We start from the raw sequence: 23,122 nt of genomic DNA on the forward strand, positions 1-23,122 counted from the left end.
TCCCAGCCCCTCTTTCTGTACTTTTTCAGTTCATTAATTTTTGCTCTTTATCATGTCCTTCCATATGTTAATTTGGGGTTTGCTTGTTCTTGTTTTAATTCTCTCTCTCTCTCTCTCTCTCTCCACACACACACACACACACACACACACACACACACACACACACACACACACACACACACACACACACACACACACACACACACACACTATTGTGAAAATACCATACAGAGGGGTTACAATTACATGGGCAAGATAGTGAGTACATTTCTTATTGAGCATTGTTGCCTCCTCCTTTGTTTCCCCTTCCTATCCCTTCCCCTCTCCACCCCACCCCCACCCGCCAAAGTTATAAAGTTCGTTTTGGACATAACGCCTTGTACATCTCAGTGTTGTAATGGGTCCACCTATAACCCTATTTAAACAATTTGTTCTTTCCCTTCCCCTCCACAAATTATACCAACATCAAATACAGTGAAAGCAGGGCTTATACCATGGGGAAGGTACATACAAAGTAACAAAGAAATCATCTTATAAATATGTTGGAAACAATCGCAAGAAAGAAAAAAAACATTTGAATCCTTATCTTGGGGATCATTTCGCCTAATGTCAGCTTGTCTGACAGTTTCTTTTTGTGTCAGATGTATACTAGTTATTGCAATCTTTATATATTTTGTATTATTTTTCTTATATCTTCCTTAATTTGTTGTTTTTTCTTTATTTTTTTTTGCCATCCTTTGATTAAAAAAATATTTTTCAGCTCTTCATCTGGCATTTTATCCTCTTTAGATCTTTGAAGACATTAGGCCTCTTCAGGTCTCACACTTCAGTATGTCCACTCAAGACCACCATCTTTCTGAGGCTGTTTCCTGGCACTTTTCATTCCAAGCCCTTGAGATGCTAAAGGTGCTGCTTTTGCCTATACTCTGCCATCTTGGTTACTCAGTTTTTTTACTTTATATAAAACACATCTATAGTCAGTGATAATTTTTTGTTCCTTCTTTTTTTATTTTACCATGTTGTGTTTTTTATTTTTTACTGTGAAAATACTGTACAGAGGGGTGACAATTACATGGGCAAGATAATGAGTACATTTCTTATCAAGCATTGTAGCCTCCTCCTTTGTTTCCCTTTCCCATCCCTTCCCATCCTCCCTACCCCCCTCCACCCAATCCCCCCCATGTGATGTTTTATCTTTAACAAACAATTGATACTGAGTTAGACTTAATTTGCCTTTAACTGAGAGCTTAATTTGATTTACGTATGTTTCAAAAGCAAAACAAGACAAAATAATGATATAATTATGTAAAACTTATTAAAGTTTAAATTCCTCAAAACTGCATCAAAATATCAAGCTGGATTTTTGTTCCTTCTTATTATTTTGCCTCTTTATTTTTTGTTGGCAGTAGACAGTGATCTTGTTTCTAATACTAAAAGGAATAAAGCTAAAATGTTCAAACCTGCCCTGCCCTAACTAATGGTGTCTGCATATTACTTGGCACATCAGGTAATGAGGAAAAGGCTGCCGTGCACATGACAGTGGCCTGTGCCAAGAAATCAAAACAGCTGCCCATAGTCACTATCAAGATTTGTAGATAAGTTGGGTTGCCAGTGGCTCACATCTGTAATCATAGCTCCTTAGGAAGTTGAGATCTGAGGATCAAGGTTCAAAGCCAACCCTGGCACACAAATCTGAGAGATTCTTATCTCCAGTTAAGCAGCAGAAAGCCTGGAATGGAGTTTTGGCTCAAGAGGTCGAACACCAGCTTGGAGCAGAAGAGCTCAAGACAGTGCTCAGGCTCTGAGTTCAAGCCCTAGAACTGGCACAAGCAAGCAAACAAACAGCAAATATAAAATTGTTTGGGATCTGCAGTTCCAACATCATCTCTCTATTTTCAAAGGAGTGTTTATGTATATTTTTGTGATAGTTGATGGAGTTGAAGTTTTGGGTAAGAAGAAAGGGTAGAATGTGTAATAGATAACTACTTGCTTCCTTTCTGTCAATTATTTCACCTCTGCCACATGGTAGATGCTATTTTAGGAACTTGGTTATTAATAATTGAGAGGTACCAACTGGAAGGAATAAACTTAAAATCAATCTGGCTGGCTTGCTGGCTTGCTTGTTTTATTTTTGAGTCTTGAATGAAACTTGTAATTTGGATCAGTCTTTTGCATCGTTCATTTGGATCAGTCTTTTGCATCGTTCATTTGCCTTGTAAGGACCATAGTTTTTAGTTCTATTAGAGGAAAAGACTAAAGTAGAATCATGTCTGAGGTTCTCTTTAGCTCTAAAATTCCATTACTGTACATCAAGGGAAGAGGAGGAAATTGGCTTGGTCAGTGAGATGTCTGTGTTTTCAGAAAACATACAAAAGACATCTTGGTCCTGGGAATTGCAAGGTTCTTGCAAAACAGGGTTGGTGGGAGATGAACAGTGGAGGGGTGGAAGGTTGTGAAGTCATACCTGACTACTTGAGGGTGATTTGGGGGGAAGTAAAAGGGGTGATAAAGAGGGCCATTTCACCAGACCAGTGCTTTCACTGGAGTTGTCTCTATCTTGATATAAGAAAAGGCTAGAGCGTCAGCTGAAGAATCAGCAGGATTTATAAGGCATTTTGTGTTGTGTGTGTGTCTGGGGGAGCAGAAGTAGGACCTGAAAATGTCATTTTCTCCCCTTCTCCTTATAGGAAATGCATGTATTTGCTTGTAAGATATTTCCATGATCTGGCATTTGCAAGTGGATTTGGGTACAATATGTTTAGAAGCAGACTGAAGACTGCTCGTTGGAAAAAAATATTGTTTTCCCTTTGCATTTGTGCATTTATGTGTTTTTAGAGGTGTAAAATTAGTGAATGTATTTAAGATAGGTTACAGATGTGTAGAAAATAACAAGTTACCTAGGCTTGGTAACTTAGAGTTGAAACTATTTCTGGGAGATGACGACAAGACTTTGGAAAAGTAGAGCTAAAATGATCTTGTGAAGTTAATCATAGAAATGAACTTGGAAAATCTCTGAGTTAAAATATTATTTCTGCTTTTTAATCTTGAGATAACAAAATTAAAACACAAAGACAGGGTGATGAGAAGGTGAATGTGTAACTCTTAAGCAAAATATTAGATGGATTCATTAAAAACAGACAAAGAAGCCCCCAAAGCTGGTGCTGATGGGCTTATGCTTGTAATCCTAGCTATTCAGGAGACTGAGACCTGAGGATCATGGTTCAAAGCCAGCCCGGGAAGGAAAGTCCTTGAGACTCTTATCTCCAATTAACCAATCCAACACCAGAAGTGGAGCTGTCTTTCAAAGTGGTAGAGTGCAACCTTTGAACAAAGAAGCTGAGGAACAGTGCCCAGGCCCTGAGTTCAAGCCCCATGGCTGATCAAAAAAATGAAAGAAAAAAAAAAGATGTTTATTCAGATGTCAACTCCTAGGTGTGGGGTGGTGGTGAAGTTTTAAGATTCCCTGTGTTGTATTTTAGAAACTTATGGTTTTATTTTGAAGTATGTTTACATTTGAAAGAAAAGGAATAAACCACAGTTTTCTTACTTTTGTGTACTTAGAAATAGCTTGTTAGCAGGTCACTGGTGACTCATAGCCTGTAATCTTAGCTACCCAGGAGGCTGAGATCTGAAGATTTCAGTTTGAAGCCAACTGAGGCAGAAAAGACCATGATATTTTTATCTCCAATTAATGATCAAATGTTGGAAGTGGATGTGTAGCTCAAGAGGTAGAGTGCCAGCCTTCAGTGAAAAAGCTAAAGAAAGAAAGGAAAAGAAATAGCATATTTTTTTTGTTAGAGGAAGAGAGAAGGAATGTACAAAAATGCATCTAGTTGGTTAAATTTGTTCTTCTAAATAAATAGACTGAGTAGTTTTTTCTGCTTCTCTTCAGCTATTCAGAAATACAATGTCCTTCTTTCCTCTTGCTTGCTGTGAAAGAATTTAAGAAGACAAAAATACATTCTAAATTAAATGTCATTTGAATACCATTATAATTAGTTGTCTCAGATGATGTTTCCATCTGAAAGGTTTCTACCTTCAGTAGATGTGTAGTTACTATAAATGTATGTTTATGAATATTCTCTCACTTCATTTCAGCTGTTTAATTCAAACTCAGCAATTGTAAATGTTTGACTCATGTTTGAAGAGATTGTTACGGTTTACTGGTGATTTTTTATAATTATTACTTTAGGACTTTGTGTTTTACTCAAAAAACGAACAGGAAATTCATATTTATTTAAATTAATCCTTTACTTTTTTATTCAAATAGCACTGTAGTAATCCATAGGCATTTTACCTTCTATATCAGGTGGGTTTCTGAAAATATGAGATCATATCTTAAATACACCTTTTCCTCTCTCTGAAGCAAGTGGTTTTTACTTAGGATGCTTAAGTCTTTGTTTTTATTTTACTTATTTTTGGACCAGTCTTGGGGCTTGAACTTGGGGTCTGAGTGCTGTCCCTTAGTGCTCAAGGCTAGTACTCTAGCACTTGAGCTACAGCTCTACTTCTAGGTTTTTCTGAGTAGTTTATTGGAGACAAAAGTCTCATGGCCTTTTCTGCTTGGGCTGGATTCAAACCATGATCCTCACATCTCAGCCTCCTGAGTAGCTAGGATTACTGTTGTGAGCCACCAGTTCCCAACTAGATCCATATATTTGATAGGCTTAAAAAGACTTGCTTATTAATTAATTAATTAAACTAAGGTTGATATTTATTACATGCTATTAGATGGTACTTGTTCAATGTATGTTCTCTCTCTCTCTCTCTCTCTCTCTCTTTCTCTCTCTCTCTCTCTCTCTCTCTTCATTATCCAGTAACTAGTGAGACTAATACATGTTCCTTGCCTACATTACTCAGCCTGGATTTGAACACAGGCAGTTGCATGGAGCAAGCATGCTCCTAACTGCTTCCCACTCTTATCATAGGGCTGGACAGCTCTTCAACACAGCTGAACAATACCAGGCCTCTAGATGGTGTAGGTCTTGGCTCTCAGCCTTCTCAATCCAGCTTCCATCTTCCAGCTTGATGACTGATAGCTGGGATTGAGTCTGCAGTAATTCATTTCCTTTGATGCCGGTTTTTACTGTAGATAAAGGATCAAGTGTGTTTTATCCCCTTTACAACCTGGGAAACATACGAGAGAGGTCTTCATGGTTGTGTGGACAGGCTGGGTGTCAGCATTGTTGTACCTACTCTCACCATCTTGGTTGCTGTCACCCCTGTGTCAGGCGAGTACTTACTGAGGGAGGGCACACAGGAGAAAAGCCATGTGGCCAATGGCAGGATGAATGCAGTTCTGCTAGGCAAAGGATGAGTAAACAGTTTCTTTTGAGTCAGAATTTTCTGCAGATGGCACATATGGTATTTCTGGTTGCCCCATTGAAGTAAATATTTGGAACAAAACTGGGACATATTGTTCCTCAGACTTTCTTAAGCTTTTATTTTAGATTAGTAGCAAGGATACATATTTATGATATCCACACAGAATTTTGAAACAAACCCTGGAGACTTTAGACAGGCCAAATATTAGAAAGAGAGCCTGATCATTGATGGTGGTTGCTGTTTGCTGACTCTTCTCCTTATCCTATGGCTATGTGAAACTCTGCTTGTACTCACCCTGGGAGGAGACATGGGTATAAATGTATCCTTAGGAATCTCCCAGTTATTGGAAAAGTAGGTTTTTTTTCCCCCTACATGTACTGCTTGTGAATTCAAATGGCTTGTTAAGTAATTTCACTGGTAAAACATCAACAGGAGAGTAATTGGGCTCTTGAGTGAACTTCTAGGTTTATTGACATTCATAACAGTGTTATTACAGGCTAGGGTGCTAACTAATATCACTGTCCTTAGATTTCTGATGATCCTTCAGCTTGGCTTAGAATTTAAAGTGTGTATGCATTCCCGTATAGTCTTGGTATCTGATCTTTTTTTTTTTTTTTGGTCCGGTCGTGGGGCCTGAACTCTGGGCCTGGGCACTGTCCCTCAGCTCTTCAGCTCAAGGCTAGCGCTCTACCACTTGAGCCACAGCACCACTCCCAGCTTGTTTTCTTTTTGCTTATGTGGTGCTGGGGAATCGAACCCAGGGCCTCATGCATGCAAGGCAAGCGCTCTACCACTGAGCCACCTTCCCAGCCCTTGGTATCTGATCATATGATTGCTGATCAAAGTTAGATTATGGGCTTCATTTCCCCTCCTCTCTCTTCATTTCCTTCCCTTTCTTTGCAGTAATTGGGATTGAACATAGGGTCTTGTTCATGCTGTACCGCTGAGCCACACTCAGGTCTTTTGTGTTGTAGGCCTGTGGTTCATGCTAGTAATCCTACCTACTCAGGTTGCTGTGATGTAAGGATTGTGGTTCAGAGCCTGGCAGGAAAGTTTATGAGACTCTTATCTCTAATAAACTACTCAGAAAAAGCTGAAAATGGAGCTGTGGCTCAAGTTGTAGAGTGCTAGCCTTGAGGAAAAAGAAGCTCACGGTCAGTACCCATGCCCAGAGTTAAGCTCCAGGACCAGCAAGAAAAAACAAATTGAGATCAGGATCTCATTCTGTAGCTCAGGCTGACTTTGATTCTTGACCTCTGAATAGCTGATATTACAAATCTACACCACCATGTCCAGTTTTCAGCATCCATATTGAGCCTATAGAAAATGAAGAGTAATTTGTGGCTGCTATGATTTTGTGCTAAGCAACTTTTTAATATTTCAAAAATCAATGAGGGGCTTTCATTGATCAAGTTTTAAGTGATGTAATGACACAGACCTTGACTGTGTAGCTTTTGCATGTTAGGGCTATGCTAAGCATTTTATGTTTGTGATCTAACTTAATCTTCATGATGGCTTTTAAGGGTCAATATTACTATTCCTTTTTTAAAGATTCAGAAATTAATGCTTAATGAAAAAGCTTAAATAACTCACCTAAGGTCACATGGCTAGAATCTAGTGGAGCTGGGGAAATGAAACTTGTTTTGTCTGGTTTCAAAGCCCAAGGAATAACTTGCCATTTCTTGGATTAGAATAAGCCATTCAAACAGTCAAAAATGCATTACAGCAGAGCTAATACTTAGGCAAATTTACTGTTATTAAAGGATTAAGGAAATAGCCTCTTACTTCTCCATACACCCAATGAAAATCTTGAGGCTGAAAGTAATGACTGCTGATCAAAATAGATTTTCAGACCATGCACTTCTCAGTACCTAGATAAAAGGTTATTTAGAAGCAATCAATGGGTTCCTATCTTCTTGTGTATTTGTTGCAACCTGCCACAACCGTGGACAAGGCAGTAATGGAGAGCAGACTGTGGGTGCCAGGGGAACTGGCAGCTTCAGATCCCAACGTTCCATTCACCAAGGTTTTTTTTATCGTGTTTTGTATAGGGAGGTATGTGTAGAAAGTAAGGTATAAGCATCAACACGTGGCAATAGTTTATATAGAAGCGGTAGAAGACTTTCTCATCTTGGGAACTAGAGCTTACAATTTGCATAAACCTTAGTCTATACCCAGGCTCCCAGGCAGTTTAGGGTCCAAATAGCCCATATCCAGGATAGAAGAAATCTGAATTCCTGCAAAACCAGAACTGATTGACCTTTCTCGTGAACCTTCAGCTTTCTGAGAGTATATGTTGGGAAAATGACCTTTCAGACTTCCAGTCCTTTTTGGGGCTCCGACATGTATTTTTATTACTTATGAGCATATCAAATCCAGAGGACTTTTACAAACTACTGTAGCATTTCAGGGTACCCAGAATTCTCCGCTCAGTCTCTTGGTCATATGTGATGAGGAGTTAACATTTTAGGAATGCTGAGGCTAACGTTGCCTACTGCACATACCCAGAGAGGGAGTCTGCATTGCCACATGTTCTCTATGATGAGATAAGCTCTTCACTGATGTTTTCTTCTTTTATATTTTTGTGCCATTAATAGTGCATGAACACAAGGTGTGGGCACTACCCCTTAACTTGAGCCACATCTCCGTTTCTGACTTTTGGTAATTATTTGGACATAGGAGTCTTATAGATTTTCTTGCCTGGGCTGGCTATGAACCTCGATCCTCAGATCTCAGCTTCCAGCGTGGTTAGGAGCACAGGTGTGAGTCATTGACACCCAGCATTTTATCAAGATCAGTTAATAGAGACTTCCCTCTGTATTGTCTTCCATGAGGACAGTACCATAGTTTATTTAATCTGTTCCCCACACGGATGAACATTTAGCTTTCCCAACCTTTGTCAGTAAACTTACTGCTATAGTGACTAATGGGTACATGTGACATAACCTTTGGGTATGGGTTTATCTGGAGGATGTTTCCAGAGAAGGGCCTGGAAGGACATTTGCACCGTGACAGTTCTGCCAGTTTGCCTTCCTGGACTTTGCTACTATTTGCTTCTATCATGTATTTCCCTGTGGCCTTGTAGACAGATTGTGCACTCAAACTTTTGAATGTTTGCCAGGCTAATGGTTGAAAGATGGTGCTAAATGTAGTTTGAATCTCTGTCTTATGAGTATAGTTGAACATATTTTTTGTATGGTTTCTGGACCATTTATTTCTTTTTCTGTAAACTGTTCATCTTGTGGCCCATTTAATAAAAGTTTCCAGTGTACATTTTCCCTCGTCTTATTACTTGGCTTTATTGGTGATGGGTAGTGGTTTGTTTGCTTCCTTGTGAAAACTTTTACTTTTTACTCTTTGTTGTTGTTGTTGTTTGAAACAGGAACTTGAAGTTGGTACTTGGTGCTTTTGCTCATTGGTTAGCCTTCTACCAACTGAGCCTTACTTCCAACCCCAGCTTTTACTTTGTAGGTAGTCAAATTTATTGAGCTTTTCTCTTTTGGCTTTTAGTTTCAAAGTATTAGGATTTTCAGGACTACAAATTTTCTTCCAGTGATGCCTCCTGCCTTTTCAACCAATCCACTAAAGTGGGGAGGGTCTATGCTTTGAGCAGTGAATCTAGGTTTGTTTTTCAAGAGGCTTCTTGATTATTGAAAAATTTATCTCCAGTAAGTAGACATGCCATCTTCATAGACGAATTATAATTTGGATTACATGCTAGGATAGAATAATATGTCAGCACTGTACTAACAAATGAGGTAGGTGCAATGCACTAATTCATGCAGGAAACCTTAAGCATTTCATTTAATAAACAATTATTGTGCCAGGTGCCAGTGGCTCACAACTGTAACCCTCGCTCCTCTTATCTGAGGATCCCAGTTCAAAGGCAGCCCAGGAAGAAAAGCCCACCAGATTCTTATCTCCAGTTAATCACCAAAAGGCCAGAAGTGGAGCTCAAGTGGTAGAGCCAATAGCGTTGAGCAGGAACAGGGCCCAAGCCCTGCTTTCAAGCCCCAGGACCAGAACAAAAACAAGCAAGCACAAAGCAGTTATTGTATGCCAGGCATTGGCTATGGAATGATGAGTGAGAATGGATCTCTAGAGATTGTCCACAGATGAGGAGTGGAATCTCAGCGTGGTAGAGAAAGGCAGCTGAGAGGCTGAGAAAGCCCGAGAGATACCCTGGAACAGTCCCTACTGAGCTGCGGTTGAGTGTTGAGCCGAAGGGTATGAGGCAGAGGGGGAGCATTCTAGGGAAGGAAGCAATGACAGGGAGGCAGGCAGAGGTCTATGGGCCCATGGGGCAGGGTTGGGTTCAGCTGTTCTTCATGGCTATAGTGAAGAATAGAACATATAACTCAAGATGAAGGGCAGAGACTGTCAATGCCATTGTGCTTCTTCAGTGAGAGCTTGTGGGATGTGGGAACACTTAAACATTTGCCTTCTCCTTTCCAAGCAGGTGGAGGCCAAGACTGAGTTCCCATGTTAGTGTAAGTCAAGCATAGCCATGCTCTGCAGGCCACTTGTTGAGTTTTGACACCTGTTGCTTATTCTAGAGTACTCCAAGCTCCCGGAGCCGAAGTCTCACTTTGCTCCCCCATGGAACACCCAATTCTGCGTCTCCCTGTAGCCAGAGACACCTCAGTGCGGGGGCCCCCGGTGTTGTCACAATCACGCATCACAAGTCGCCTGCAGCTGCTCGAAGAGCCAAGAGTCAGTATTCCGGCCAGCTTCACGAAGTCAGAGAGGTAGGCCTTGCTCTCCTACTGGCCTAAGTGGCCCTTGGTAGTTGGGGACTGTGGCCATGGCCTGGCAAACTCCTCTTTTTTTTGTGTGTATGTGTGTTGGTACTGGGGTTTGAACTCAGGGCTCATACTCTCTCTTTTTTACTCAAGGTTGGTGCTCTACCACTTGGGCCTTATCTCCATTTTGAGCTTTTTGATGGTTAATTGGAGATAAAGAGTCTCAAGGACTTTCCTGTCCAGGCTGGCTTCCAACCTTAGTCTTCAGATCTCGGCCTCCTGAGTAGCTAGGATTACAGGAGTGAGCTACCAGTCCTTGGCGAGGGCCTGTTGTTCGAGGACATGTCTTTTCACAGCTTGGAGCCTCAGTGTCTGCACATGTAAAATGGGAGTGAAGCCAGCTTTGCCAGCTTTGCGGGACATTGAGTATTTCCCAAGATAGTGCGCACAGAGCTCTTTAACCGTGCCTTGCAGAATTTATCCGGGTTGTTCTGTGACTTCCTGTGATAGCCTGGGAGGACATCCAGTTGGAGGTTGTGTGTCCTTGCTGTTCATGTCAGCTTTGGAGACAGCCAGTGCTGACTCGGCCATTTTCCCTTCAGCTGACTCCTGTCTAGGTTAGCTTGCTGTGTTCTTATAGTGGTGGTGGAGTGCTTGCTGTGTCTCATAGGAGACTGAGGCGAGAAACCCAAGATCTTGTGTCTGCTTCAGTCAGTCCTTTGTTTGTAAATGTGATGAGTCAGGCAATGCCATGGCAGCTGACTGTCTTGGTCTGATTCAGAAAAGAACATTAAAAAAATCTTCTGAATTAAGGGCAGGACATAGCAGCTCATGCCTATAATGCCAGCTGATGGAGAGGCAGAGATCAGGAAGATCTTATTTGACTTAAGGCAATCTCCATCTTTTTTGTTTTTTGTTTTTGTCAGTCGTGGGGCTTGAACTCTGGGCCTGGGCGCTGTCCCTGAACTCTTAGGCTCAAGGCTAGCACTCTACCTCTTGAGCCACAGCACCATTTCTGGTTTTCTGGTGGTTTATTGGAGATAAGTCTCACGGTCTTTCTTGCCCAGGCTGGCTTTGAACCTCGATCCTCAGATCTCAGCCTCCTGAGTAGTTAGGATTATAGGCGTGAGCCACTGGAGCCCAATAGAAATGTGCATCTTAATGACAGCTAGGTATGGTAGTGATAACTGAAATTCCAGCTACATAGGGGGTATAGTGGTCCAAGGCTGGCCTCCAGTAAAGAGTATGAGACCCTATCTGAAAAATAGCTCAAGCGAAAAGGGCTAGAGGTGTGGCTCTAATGCTGGAGGACCTGCTTAGCCAAGTGTTGGGTCTTGAGTTCAAATCTAAGTACCACTGAATCAAACAATAAAACCAAAACTTCTGAGTGAAAGCTCTAGATATATATGAAATGTTTTCCTCATAGATTTTATGTAGCTCTAGAGGTGTATAAAATACTTCATAAGTTTTGTGTGAGTATACACATATATACACATACACTGATAAAAGATGATTATAGAATCAGGTTTCAGGTAGATCACTCATGTTGAAATAGTCTAATGTGTAGAAAAAGAAAAGCTTCATTTCCCTCCCTCCCTCTCTCCCTCTTTCACTTCCTCCTCCTCTCTTTCCCTTCCTCCTCCTCTCTAGTACAGGGCCTCTAGCTCTCCTTTGGCTTTTCACTTGAGCTACACATGTACTTCTGTTTTTGTAGTTAATTGGAGATATGATCTCATGGACTTTTCTGCTTGGGATGGCTTTGAACTGAGATCCTCAGATCTCAGCCTCCTGAGTAGCTAGGATTACAGGTATGAGCCATGGGTGCCCGGCACTTTCTTACATTCTGGCTGTGGTTATTGTACATCTGTGTGTTTCACTGTTCCTTTTTGTAGCACTTTTCAGAGGCATTGCTGTGGAAGATAGAGTGGAAAAATTTCAAGTACAGACAAAATAGAACAGTGTCCTGTCCTCAGTGCTGTTCCACTTGCGGGTACCCACCTCCAGCAGTTATTACTTGCTCTCCTGTTTCTCATTTGCTTTGGTTTCTATCACTGCTCCTCCATTCACAGGAACTGAATGCCTCTCTATATATCCAGTACATTTAAAACAACTTATAGTCTTTTATATATGCCTCATAGGAAATTATTTCTTAAGTCCTTTGGGACTATCACCTTAAACAAAAGGGCAGTTGGAGGTTTACAGTTTGTTGGGAATTCTTTGTGCTCTATTTAATGAGTTCCATTAGGCTTGTTGTTATAAGTCACAATAGAAGGCCTTGAGAAGGTGCAGTGTTTATGTGTAGTGAGCTGTGGCCATATGAAGTCTCTCAACTTTTGTTTAGTATTCTTTTGTAGCTTCTTTAGCAGCATTTGATTCTACATAATGCCCAAATCCTTTCGACCTTAAAAGTATGTTATTTGTGTGTGTCTGAATATATGTGCAAAAATGCTTAATTACATAGGTATATAGTGTAATTGTGTATTGCAAAAACCCAAACAATAAAGAATACGTAAATGAATCATAATTCTACTTCCTTGCAGGTAACATCTATTAAACTTGCCATGAATTTACTTCTGAATTTTTCTTTCTTATTACTATAAAAGTGATGTGCAGAGGGGTTGCAGTTACATAAGTTAGGTAAAGTGTACATTTGTTTTTAGACACTGTTACCCCTTCCCTTTCTCTCTCATAGTTTTTCCCTCCAGTCCTCACCCACAAGTTGTACAGTTCATTTTCAACATAGTGTGTCTAATGTACTTCTGAATTTTTTATGTAAGTATATGTGTAAATGATCTATGCTCTATGATCTAAGCTCTTTTTTTTTCTGGTTGGTCATGGGGCTTGACCTCAGGGTCTGGGCACTGTCTGTGAGCTTTGTTTTACTCAAAGCTAGCGCTCTACCACCTTGAGCCACAGTTCCACTTCTAGTATTCTGGTGGTTAAATGGAGATGAGTCTCATGAACGTTCCTGCCTGGGCTAGCTTTGAACTGTGATCCTCAGATATTAGCCTCCAGAGTAGCTAGGATTATAGGCATGAACTGCTGGCACCCAGCTTGATCTAAACTTTTTAAACAAAATGATTACCTATATGCCTTTATTTTTCGTCTTTCCCCCCACTCCTTTTTTTTCCTTATATTTTGAGACAGTCTTCATATGTAATCTAAGTTGGTGTGAAACTTGTGAACCTCCCTCCTCACCCTCCCTTCTGGCCTTGCCTTTTTAAATCTTTTTTTCTTTATTGTGTTGTTTTTCTCCTCTAGTTTCTGTGTATGTGAAGAACTCATTGAAATTTCTCATGGAGTTTTTTTTCTATGGTAAATAAGTAGGTAAAATATCCCCGCAGTGATTTTGAGTCAGTGTTTGTGCTCCTGAGTGTCAGTATATACCTTCAGACAATTGCCTTTATGTATTGGTGACTTTTTCTTGTTGAAAATTTGTTTTGAGTATGATTATTGAGATGAACATACAAATATGAGTTGAGAGAATTTTAGGAAGCCGAGCCACTCAATGACAGGTTGAAATGTTCACTTTTTGGTTGTCATTTCCACTGCCACTCTGGACCGGGCAGGGGAGTTGTTTTGTGGGAGATGCCATCTTGTGATGTATCTAGATTCACCTGTGCATATCTTATTCGTGAGAGTTCTGTACAAATTATAGATCTCTGTAAGCTTGGTACTGACGGCTTGTGCCTCTAATCCTAGCTACCCAGGAGCCTCAGATCTGAGAAATGAGGCTTGAAACCAACCTAGGCAGGAGAGTTCATGAGACTCTTAACCCAATTAATCAGCAAAAAACTAGAAATGGAGCTGTGGCTGAAGTGGTAGAATGCCAGCCTTGGACAGAAAAAACCAAGGTTTAGCTTCCAGGCCCCGTGTTCAAGCCCCAGGACCAGTGTGTGCGTGTGTGTGTGTGTGTGTGTGTGCGCGCACACACACACACACACACACACACACACACACACACACATACACAGCATATCTGTTTTTAAATTCTCCTCTATAATATAAATAGCTATTCAGGAAATATAGCCCAACTGTACAGGAAAGATAAACTTAGCATCATTGCAGGAATAGAGGAAATCATCACACAGAAGATAGATGAGCCTCTGAATATCAGAAGAATAAGAGAGAAATACCCAGCCAAAGGCAATAGAACAAATACTATGTAAATGCCATAGCAAGGGTAAAAGGGATAGGACAACCTGAAAGATGAAGTGGTTATTATCTAAAGCTTAAAAGAATGGAGATGCTGACTGTCAGTACCTGGTGTCCTCACAGGAATAGCTTAGGAGTTGGGAGCTGAGGGATTGGCGACACTGCATTTTGAGGAATAGACATGTCCCCACCAGCAGTCGGAGAAATGAAAACTAAAGCCAACTTGATGGTGAAGGTATCAACCTATATGTATATGGGGTTCAAAAATGGTGGCTGGGTGGCATGTTGTCTCTTTACTACAGTTTGTTGATGTATAATAAACACAAAGCTGTGTGTCACCACTGACTTGCAAGTTCCTTTCTGGGAACTATATCTGGAGAACACTATCATTTGTAGTCAGGGTAGGAAGAAAAAGAAAAAGCTAATTTAGACCAAGCTACTTTTTTTGGAGGTGCCAGTCCTGGAGTTTGAACTCAGAGCCTCTTGCTTGGCATTTCTCCTCTACCCCTTTTTGCTGGTTATTTAGAGATAATAGTCTTGCAGATTTGTCTGGTTCTAAACGGGGATTCTGAGATCTCAGCATTGATTTGGTGACATTGAAACTGATTTATAAATAGAATCTAACACATTTCAAAAATTAATTTGATCTGGGCACTGGTGGCTCATGTCTGTAATCCTCAGGAAGCTGAGATGTGTGAGCATCACGGTTTGAAGCCAGCCCAGGCAGGAAAGTCTGTGAGACTCTCATGTCCAATAAACTACTCAATAAATAACTCAAAACAGTGGTTCAAATGGTAGAGTGCTAGACTTGAGCTCAAAAAGGCTTGAGGTCAGTGCCCAGGCCCGAGCTCAAGCCCAGGACCTGGAAAAAAAACTGACCCCTCAGCTGCTTAAACATGTGATATGTGGAAGGTGCAACATACATTGTATTAAAGTTTGGCTTTTTTTTTGTTGGTCATGGGGCTTGAACTTACTCAGGGCCTGAGTGCTGTCTCTAAACTTTTCTGCTCAAGGCCAGCATTCTCCCACTTTGAGCCACAGCTCTGCTTCTGTGGTTTTTAAGTGGTTAATTGGAAATAAGACTCGCATGGGGGTTTTTCTGCCGGGGGCTGGCTTTTGAGCCACGATCCTCAGATCTCAGCTTCCTGAGTGGTTAGGACTACAGACGTGAGCCACTGGTGCCCATCTTAAATGTTGGCTTTTACGCTTTCATATCATTATACTATACGCTTTCATATCATTATACTATCTTTCACATGGCTTACAGGTTTGTTCTAGTTCAATTGTTACAAGTGCGATATATTTTTTGTGATATTTTCTTTGGGGACTCAGGAGTTCGTGCTTGCTAGACAGGCATTCTATACTTGAGTAACTCTGCTAGACTCCCATTTTTTGTTGTTGTTGTTGGTTATTTTCTTTGCCCAGGCATGCCTAGACTGCAGTCCTCTTATTTGTTTCCTCATGATGCTGGGATGACAGGTGAGCACCATTTTACCTAACCATTAGTCCAGATGGAATCTCATGAACTTTATATTTTCTTTTCTGTTCTGGCTTAATATTGTGATCCCTCCTTTATTCCATTTCTCAAGTAGCTAGGATTATGTGCTGGATAGATTTTTATAGATGTTTGCTAGGTTTCTGGAAGTAAAAGTTCCTGTGTGTGTGTGTGTGTGTGTGTGTGTGTGTGTGTGTGTGTGTGTGTACGTGTGTGTACGTGTGTGTACGTGTGTGTACGTGTGTGTACGTGTGTGTACTGAGTGGTCTTTTGTTTGTGACATTGGAGACTTTAGAGAAATACTGTTAATACAGGAGGGGGACGTTTTGGATTCTGTAGCTTGTTGAAAGAAAAAATTGTGCAGCCTAGTGGTAATGGGTAGATGAAGCATAAATTTAGATTTAATTAAGCTTTCTTTGATAATTTACTCACAAGTAGGAGTTATTCTCTGGTAGTGAGATTCTTTGGCAGAGAGAGTTGTTTGTGGTACAGATTTATACTGGGTAAACTCTTGAGACAATAATTTAACATGGTTTTATTTATTATTTTATTTTTATTTTGTTGGTAATGAGCTCTTTCACTCAAGGCTAGTGCTCTACTGTTTTGAGCCACAGCTCCACTTCTGGTTTTCTGGTAGTCAACTGGAGATAAGATCTCATAAACTTTCCTGTCTGGGATAGCTTTGAATTGTGATCCTCAGATATCTCCTGAATAGCTAGGATTACAGGTGTGAGCCACTGGCACCCGATTTTAACATGGTTTTAAATAAGCCTTTCACATTTTGTCATAAAGAAGATGTGTGTTTATGTCATTTCGGCCAGGTGAGTTTGGATCTTTTTTTTTTTTTGGGTCCGGTCGTGGGGCCTGAACTCTGGGCCTGGGCACTGTCCCTCAGCTCTTCAGCTCAAGGCTAGCTCTCTACCATTTGAGCCACAGCGCCACTTCTGGCATTTTTCTTTTTGCTTATGTGGTGCTGAGGAATCGAACCCAGGGCCTCAGGCATGCAAGGCAAGCGCTCTACCACTGAGCCAACTTCCCAGCCCACAGGGAAGATCTTTAACGAAGTTAGCACCTTTATACATGAATATGACCTCAATATTGTCTCTCTTTGGGTGATTCTGTTTGGTCCAGGTTCACATGGATGCAGTAAGAACTTGGTTAGAAACTTTGCTTTTTGTGGAGCATTTGTTGTAGAAGCAGTTACTGTAACCCATTTCCCTCAGTAGTTTTATTTCACTTAAATTTTTGTGCTAGTACTGAGGTTTAAACTCCAGGCCTCATGGTTTTACTCAGCTTTTCTGCTCAAGACAGCCACTCTCACTTGAACCAAAACCATCACTTCTTTTTTCTTTCTACCCAGAGTAGCTTTGAATTGTGATCCTCAGACCTCAGCCTTTTGAGTAGTTAGGATTATAGATTAGCTATAATTTATTAGGGTGCCCACCACCCTGATGACTTGTATGAGATGATTTAATTTATGATGGTGAGCTGACAGCAGTGAATCAGACCCATCCCATGACCAGGGAAAGCCAGTGGACTGCCTCCACCGGTCTTTTGTGTGAAGAGAGTGATTCATTTTGCAAATGGCCTGAAATAGTTCCCCTGTAGAGTTTTGGGATAAATGATGACAACTCCGGCATGTATTTTTGGCAGCAATTTTCCATCTCTGCAAAGAAATCACCTTCAGACTTCAGTTTTCAGAAGTTGTAATGAGGAGCTTCTTGATTTCCAAATGCTTTTAAAGCAGAAGAGTGTTGTTTTCAAATGCAAACCCTACAGAGCCTTCTAGTGCCCAGAACAGGTGGAAATGGTGCTTGGTGACTTTGGAAGGTAAAATGGGCACTTGTAATGTTGAAGCATCCCAGATGAATAGTGAGGATTTGTGAGTTCTGGTTGTGAAATGGGAAACCAATGGCTGCAGGGTCTGGAGGGCAGTCTGGGATCCTGAGAACAGTGTGGCATGACCTAAGTATTCCATGCTAACAGGAACAGAAGAGAAGCATTGAGGTTCTGTCCCTCAGCCGTCCCCATGCATCTCCTGAGCTTCCAGTCTCCTGAGACATCAGTCTTGCAGAGCAGGCTGGGTGCAGGCGGGAGGTGTTAAAAGACTTGTGAGGACTTGGCTTACCTGATTTGAGCTGTCTTAAGTTGGTCTGAGGACTGATGGGCAGACTTGCTTCAAGGAAGCCTCAGCCCTGGATTTGGGGCCTTTGCAGTGAGTGACATCCACCTAGCCTGTCTGGGTGATCTGTCTTATGATTAGAAACTTGAATCACATCTCCTTCACCTCTTGTGCAGATTTGTTTGACTGGGCAGAAGCTCTGCCAAGTTGGGAAGTCAAAAGAGAGTGACCTGAGACAACCACCTTGCCTAAAGTGGCCTGGGATATTGACCCTACTTCCACAGCCAAGACCCCAAATGCTGTGCACCAGGGGCAGGTGCTGTGTTGACATAGCTTGTGCCTGACAGCTTTCCCTGCTCTCTGAAAGTGTGGCTGAGATTCCTGTTCTCTGTCAACTCCCAATGAGGACTCAACGAACTTACTGGCGTGGGTCTCCAGGACACAGCAGCAGCTGTTAGTGGGGAGAGTCGTCACTGCAGTGCTAGTCCTTGAGCAGGATGCTTCCCAGCTCCCTGTAGGTCAGGGGGAAAGGAGCAAGTACCCAGCTTGCTTTTCCCTTGATCAATGGTAGAAGTTAAAGTGGCCAGTACAAAGTGGGTACAGATGATGCAGATTTGCAGTCCTGTTTGCTGTCTGTCCCTGGAGAGTCCAGTCAGCATCCTGATGGGTGTAGCAGTTGAGGAAGAGATAACCTAGGAGCAGTCTCCAGCAGACATGCTCCTCATCAGCCCCAGACCCCCTGGGAACCTCTCTCTGTCATGTACCTGTGTGTCCATCCTTGGAAAGAGACACCTTCAGTATCCCTGGTTGTGCAATTGACTGATGGACCAGCCTGTAGAAGGCACACCACAGTGTACCCTGGGAGACCCAGGTATAGTATTCCATTCCACCTCTCACTTGTGATTCCTGATCAAGAAGGACGGGGCTCAAGCAAGAGCCAACGGGAACCAGTTAGTCAAGTTGAGTTCCTTGTAGCTTGACCAATCTGACAATCCTGATCAGACCACTGTCTTTGCCATAGGCCCGGATTGGCTGCTGGACTTGGGGTGGTCTTAGGAGCTGAGAAAAGACCAATATTTAGGAAAACCACTAACTCTAGGATTCAGTGAGGTTAACTGTACCTTTTGGAGTGTGAGTGATGGGAAACAGACAGAGGTCACAAAGTGGAGAAGCAGTGGGAAAAGTAGAGCTAGAGTGGGATCAAACGAATCCCAAAGCAGTGGGCTCCTGGAGGTGGGAGGGGGCTCAGGAGTAGCTGGGCACTGAGTTAGGTCAGGTTCTGCAGAGAAATGGAGCATAGGGACACAGTGATTGTGTGTGTGTGTGTGTGCGCGCGTGTGCGCACACGCATGCCTGTGTGCGCTCGTGTGCACATATGTGCATGCATACCACTACTAGGGCTTAAATTTGTTGGCTGTGAAAAGAGAGAGAAAATGGGGCAAGGAGAAGGAAGTGGTATCATTGTCCCTGAGGAGCTGTCCTCATTTCCTGACGTACAGAATTGTAGCCTCTCTGTACAACTCCTTAATAATAATGAAAAAAGGCAAGAAGCACATAACCCAGTTTAATAGTACTGTGATAAAAATCATAATACAAAGAAAAATGAATGTCTGCTCTGATATTTCATGACTACTGGTAGGAAATCCTTGGTATTTTTTGATTTGATATGTTAGAGACCTGTGTGCTCATAGTGTACTCAATCAGTGAATGTGCTTTCTTCCACTTGGTATTTTCTGGCTGGACCAATTGGCTTTAAGGGCTTCAGGATTTTCTCTGGTGATTTTTCCTTCTTTTTTTTTTGATGCTGAAACCTCCTCCATACCAAACCTCTCTGACAATGCCAGGTTTTCTTGTCATACATTTTCTCATCTGATAGGCTCTCAGCTGTTGAATGCCTAGCTCCCAGACTTTTCTCTGCAGAGGTTGTCTTTTGCGTAGTGATGCACTGAGTCTGTTCCATGTCTCAGCAAGTCTGTCCTCATGGGTTTTCTCAGGCTGTGAGGCCTGCTTATTGGTATGTGGTCTCTCCTCTGCATGGGCAGCATCACTGGCTGTGGGTAAATGGCTCCTCATCTTCAGCCTTTCAAAAATCTCCAGGTATTCTTTATAGTCTAGTGGGTTTCACGGATTGTGAGGTAGACTGGTGTCTCCTATCTTCGGTGGTTGTATAAAGCCCTCACTGTGGCTCTGGTTCTTCAGTGCCTGAGAGTAAATACCCCAGAAAGGATGTGTGACAGTCTTTCCCACACAAGTGTTGCTCCTGTAGCTGCTTCCTGTTGTGCTGCAGGCTTTGGTGAGTGATGTGAATTTGTCTTTCCTGAATGTCTATCTTGGTTGATGCCTCCATTGTCTTCCCTTTGAAGTTATATTCTAATTTTGGCATTTTCTATGGTATGGAGACAAGTTTACGTTGGTAGGCATTAGGTGTCTGTGGCTGAGGTGTGGGGCAATGGGGAAGTGTCATGTCCTTGGCCTTCCCATGTTCACCTGGTTGTGAGTGTTGTTGACCCAAGGTGCCTGCTAAGACCTGAGAACTGGTGTGAGGCATTTGGGGTTCCCTCTACCTTTGTGTTAGGTTGGGAAGTGCTTGGGGTTTTTCCCCTGGGGGATGGTAATGAGAGGCCTCCAGTAAGGCCCTCTGCCTCTTAAATGCCTCTCGGTTATCCCTGGCAAACACTATGATGGTGATGAAGCCATTATCAACTGGTTTAGCTTCTTCGGTGGTCTTATTCACCCTGGCAGCCAAAAGTCCCGAGACTGGGCCCCCTGCTGCTAGGTATGTGGTGGTGGACTGTCCATTGCTAGTGGCATCTTGGATGCCTTGTCCCAGGCACCTAGAAGTGGAGTGGGTTGTCCCAGTACTTTGGGGTGCTTGAGGTGGCCTTGTCTCCTTCAGTGTCTTGTGCATTTGAATCCATTTCTTTTTTCTTTTTGCTAGTCCTGGGACTTGAACACAGGGCAGGGCCTGGGCAATGTCCTTGAGCTTCTTTTGGCCAAGGCTAGCACTCTACCTAGCACCGCTTCTGGCTTTTTCTGTACAGTGGTACTGAGGAATCGAACTCAGAGTTTCATGCATGGTAGGCAAGCACTCTACCACTAAGCTACCTTCCCAGCCCTGCCTTGTACATTTGAATTGGTCCCAGCAGCCCAACTTTCAAAAGCTGTGGCCTCAGCTGCTTGGAGACTCTCAGTTTCTTGCTTGCTGTTACTGAATGAGGTGTTCTTGCACTTTTTCAAAATCTCTTCATTTTCTTTCATTTTCTCTTCACTAGCATGCTACTTAGTTTTGAATTTTCACAACTTAGCTTTGAATTACTCATAGTTGTTCATGAATGGGCAACTCTTGATTTTTGGCCTGTTCTTGGTATTAGATGTGGCCTGGTTTGGTTTAACTATCTGTTGTTGCCTTTCTTCCTGGCAACAGGAGATTCGGCAGCTTTTTGGGTCATAGGTTGAATCTTACTGTTTTGATGACATCTGTTTTTTTGACACATCTGATATTCTGGGTCTCAATTTGAATGGCCAGATCTTGCTCATGTCTGGTTTTGTGGGGCGTAGAGTTTTTGTGGCATCTGGTTTTGGGGGCTTAATATCTTGTTGGCATTTGGTTTTAGGGGCTACAGAGTCTTAGGGATCTCTGCTTTTTGGGTATACAGAGTTTCAAATATCTCAGCTTTTAGGGAATACAGTGTTTTGGGAATACCTGCATCATTAGGAAGCAAAGTTTTGGAGGCCTTTGCTTTTTGGCGGTACAGAGACTTGGGGACAACTGCTTTTTAGGAAACAGAGCCTTGGAGCCCCCTGCTTTTATGTGGGGTAGAATTTTTGGAACTTCTGCTTTTATGTGTGTGGATTCTAGTAGTTTTGATGTGGTGACCTTGGAGTACACCTTGTCCTTGCATGGTTTATTTTCTTTTTCTCGTGTATATTCCTCAGCAGCCACATCTCCAATGACCTGGTCTTCACTTGATGCAGCACTGGAGGTGAGTTGCATACTGTCGGTACTGGAGGCAGCCCTGTGTAATGTAGCTGGGTCACCATCAGATTTGACCATGGCAGCCTGGATTCCCAGAGTTGGGCTCTCAAGTGAGGGATTAAGTTCTGAAGCTGAGCTCCTCAGGGGTTGGCTGCTTCTTTGGGGGCTGAGGGTCACATGCTCTTTCCTGTTGGCAGAAGTGTTTCTGAGGAGTCTAATGTCTGTTTCAGACTTGGACTTGACAGCGTTGGGCTCGGCATCTTGGCCCCCAGGGATGTGAGGTTTAAAGTTTACAATAATGGTGTTGTTGGTCATGGAGGCGGCTCTGTGCACATTTCCCTCCTTGAGGAATGTGATTCCAGATACCTGTTTGGGGGCTTCCACCTTGACTGTGTGAGGGCATGAAATGATGGAGTGGTTGCTATTACTGATGGTGAAGGAAGGTTTGTGCAGATGGTTTCCCTTCATGTCAGAGCCAAGATCCCCTGTGGATGACCTGGGGACACTGCTATTCACTGGTTGAGGGTCTGTGGCATGAGTATTTTCGTCTATCCAGAAAGGTCTGGGTAGAACACTCTCTGTCTTGTCATAGAGATAAATGTCAATTTGGGGGATCTCGGGTGGGTCTGACCTCAACTATTTGGGGGTACCTTAGCTTCTTCAACCTGCTGTTGATTGGCCATGAATGTCTAAGTAGGATATTCTCTTCCACTTTAAATATAGAAGCCCTAGCAGCTGGAGATTTGGGGACTGGCCTCCTCTTGAGGGCCCACATTCCCCAAGTACTTGCCATTGCTGGATCCCATTGTGGTGGTGTTGAAGTTGTCTTCCTGAAGAGCAATACAAGTTGTGCCTGTGGGTGGCTGTTTGGTGGTTTGGTCTTCTGGTCTTTGCCTTTTGATCCCCATTATCCTCACCCTTCCTTGGGTGACCACGGCCTTGTTCTTCTCCTGGAGTATTTTATAGGACATCTTCTATTAATATCTTACTCATATATATTAGAAAATCAATTTCAGATTATCAGCTACTTGATCCTAGATTAGGAGCTGTGGTATATGCCGTGGTTCTCTCCCTAGAACTCCAAGCAAAGTGAACTCCTTGAACAATGAGAGTCTAGAATGTGCAGTCAGATGGTGACTTTCTTGCTAGGAAGCTCCTCTATGATACTGTGGGTGGGGCTGGGCAAAGGTGACCTAACAGGTTCATGGGGCTGAACCCCTTTCTTTCTTGGTAGTTTTCCCTTGGCAGAGCCACATCCAAAGAAACTGATGATTTTTAAGGCATGGGTGTGGTATCTGTTGAGACGA

The 23,122-nt window shown here is 42.4% G+C and overlaps 1 protein-coding gene across 3 annotated transcripts in view; it reads left to right on the forward strand.

Annotated features, from left to right (window-relative positions):
* Positions 1-23,122, forward strand: part of Osbpl10 (oxysterol binding protein like 10) — a 255,947-nt gene that overhangs the window by 124,590 nt on the left and 108,235 nt on the right. For 2 of the 3 annotated variants that reach the window (XM_042666539.1, XM_042666540.1), the window contains exon 4: positions 9,882-10,073. The exons of the other annotated variant lie outside the window; for it this stretch is intronic. In XM_042666539.1, coding sequence (XP_042522473.1) covers positions 9,882-10,073 — 192 coding nt within the window. The remainder of the gene's footprint in view (positions 1-9,881; positions 10,074-23,122) is intronic. 3 annotated transcript variants of the gene reach the window in all.

This window comes from Dipodomys spectabilis, unplaced genomic scaffold (assembly GCF_019054845.1).
Source record: "Dipodomys spectabilis isolate Male_0828 unplaced genomic scaffold, ASM1905484v1 ptg000365l, whole genome shotgun sequence".
Lineage (NCBI taxonomy): Eukaryota > Metazoa > Chordata > Mammalia > Rodentia > Heteromyidae > Dipodomys > Dipodomys spectabilis.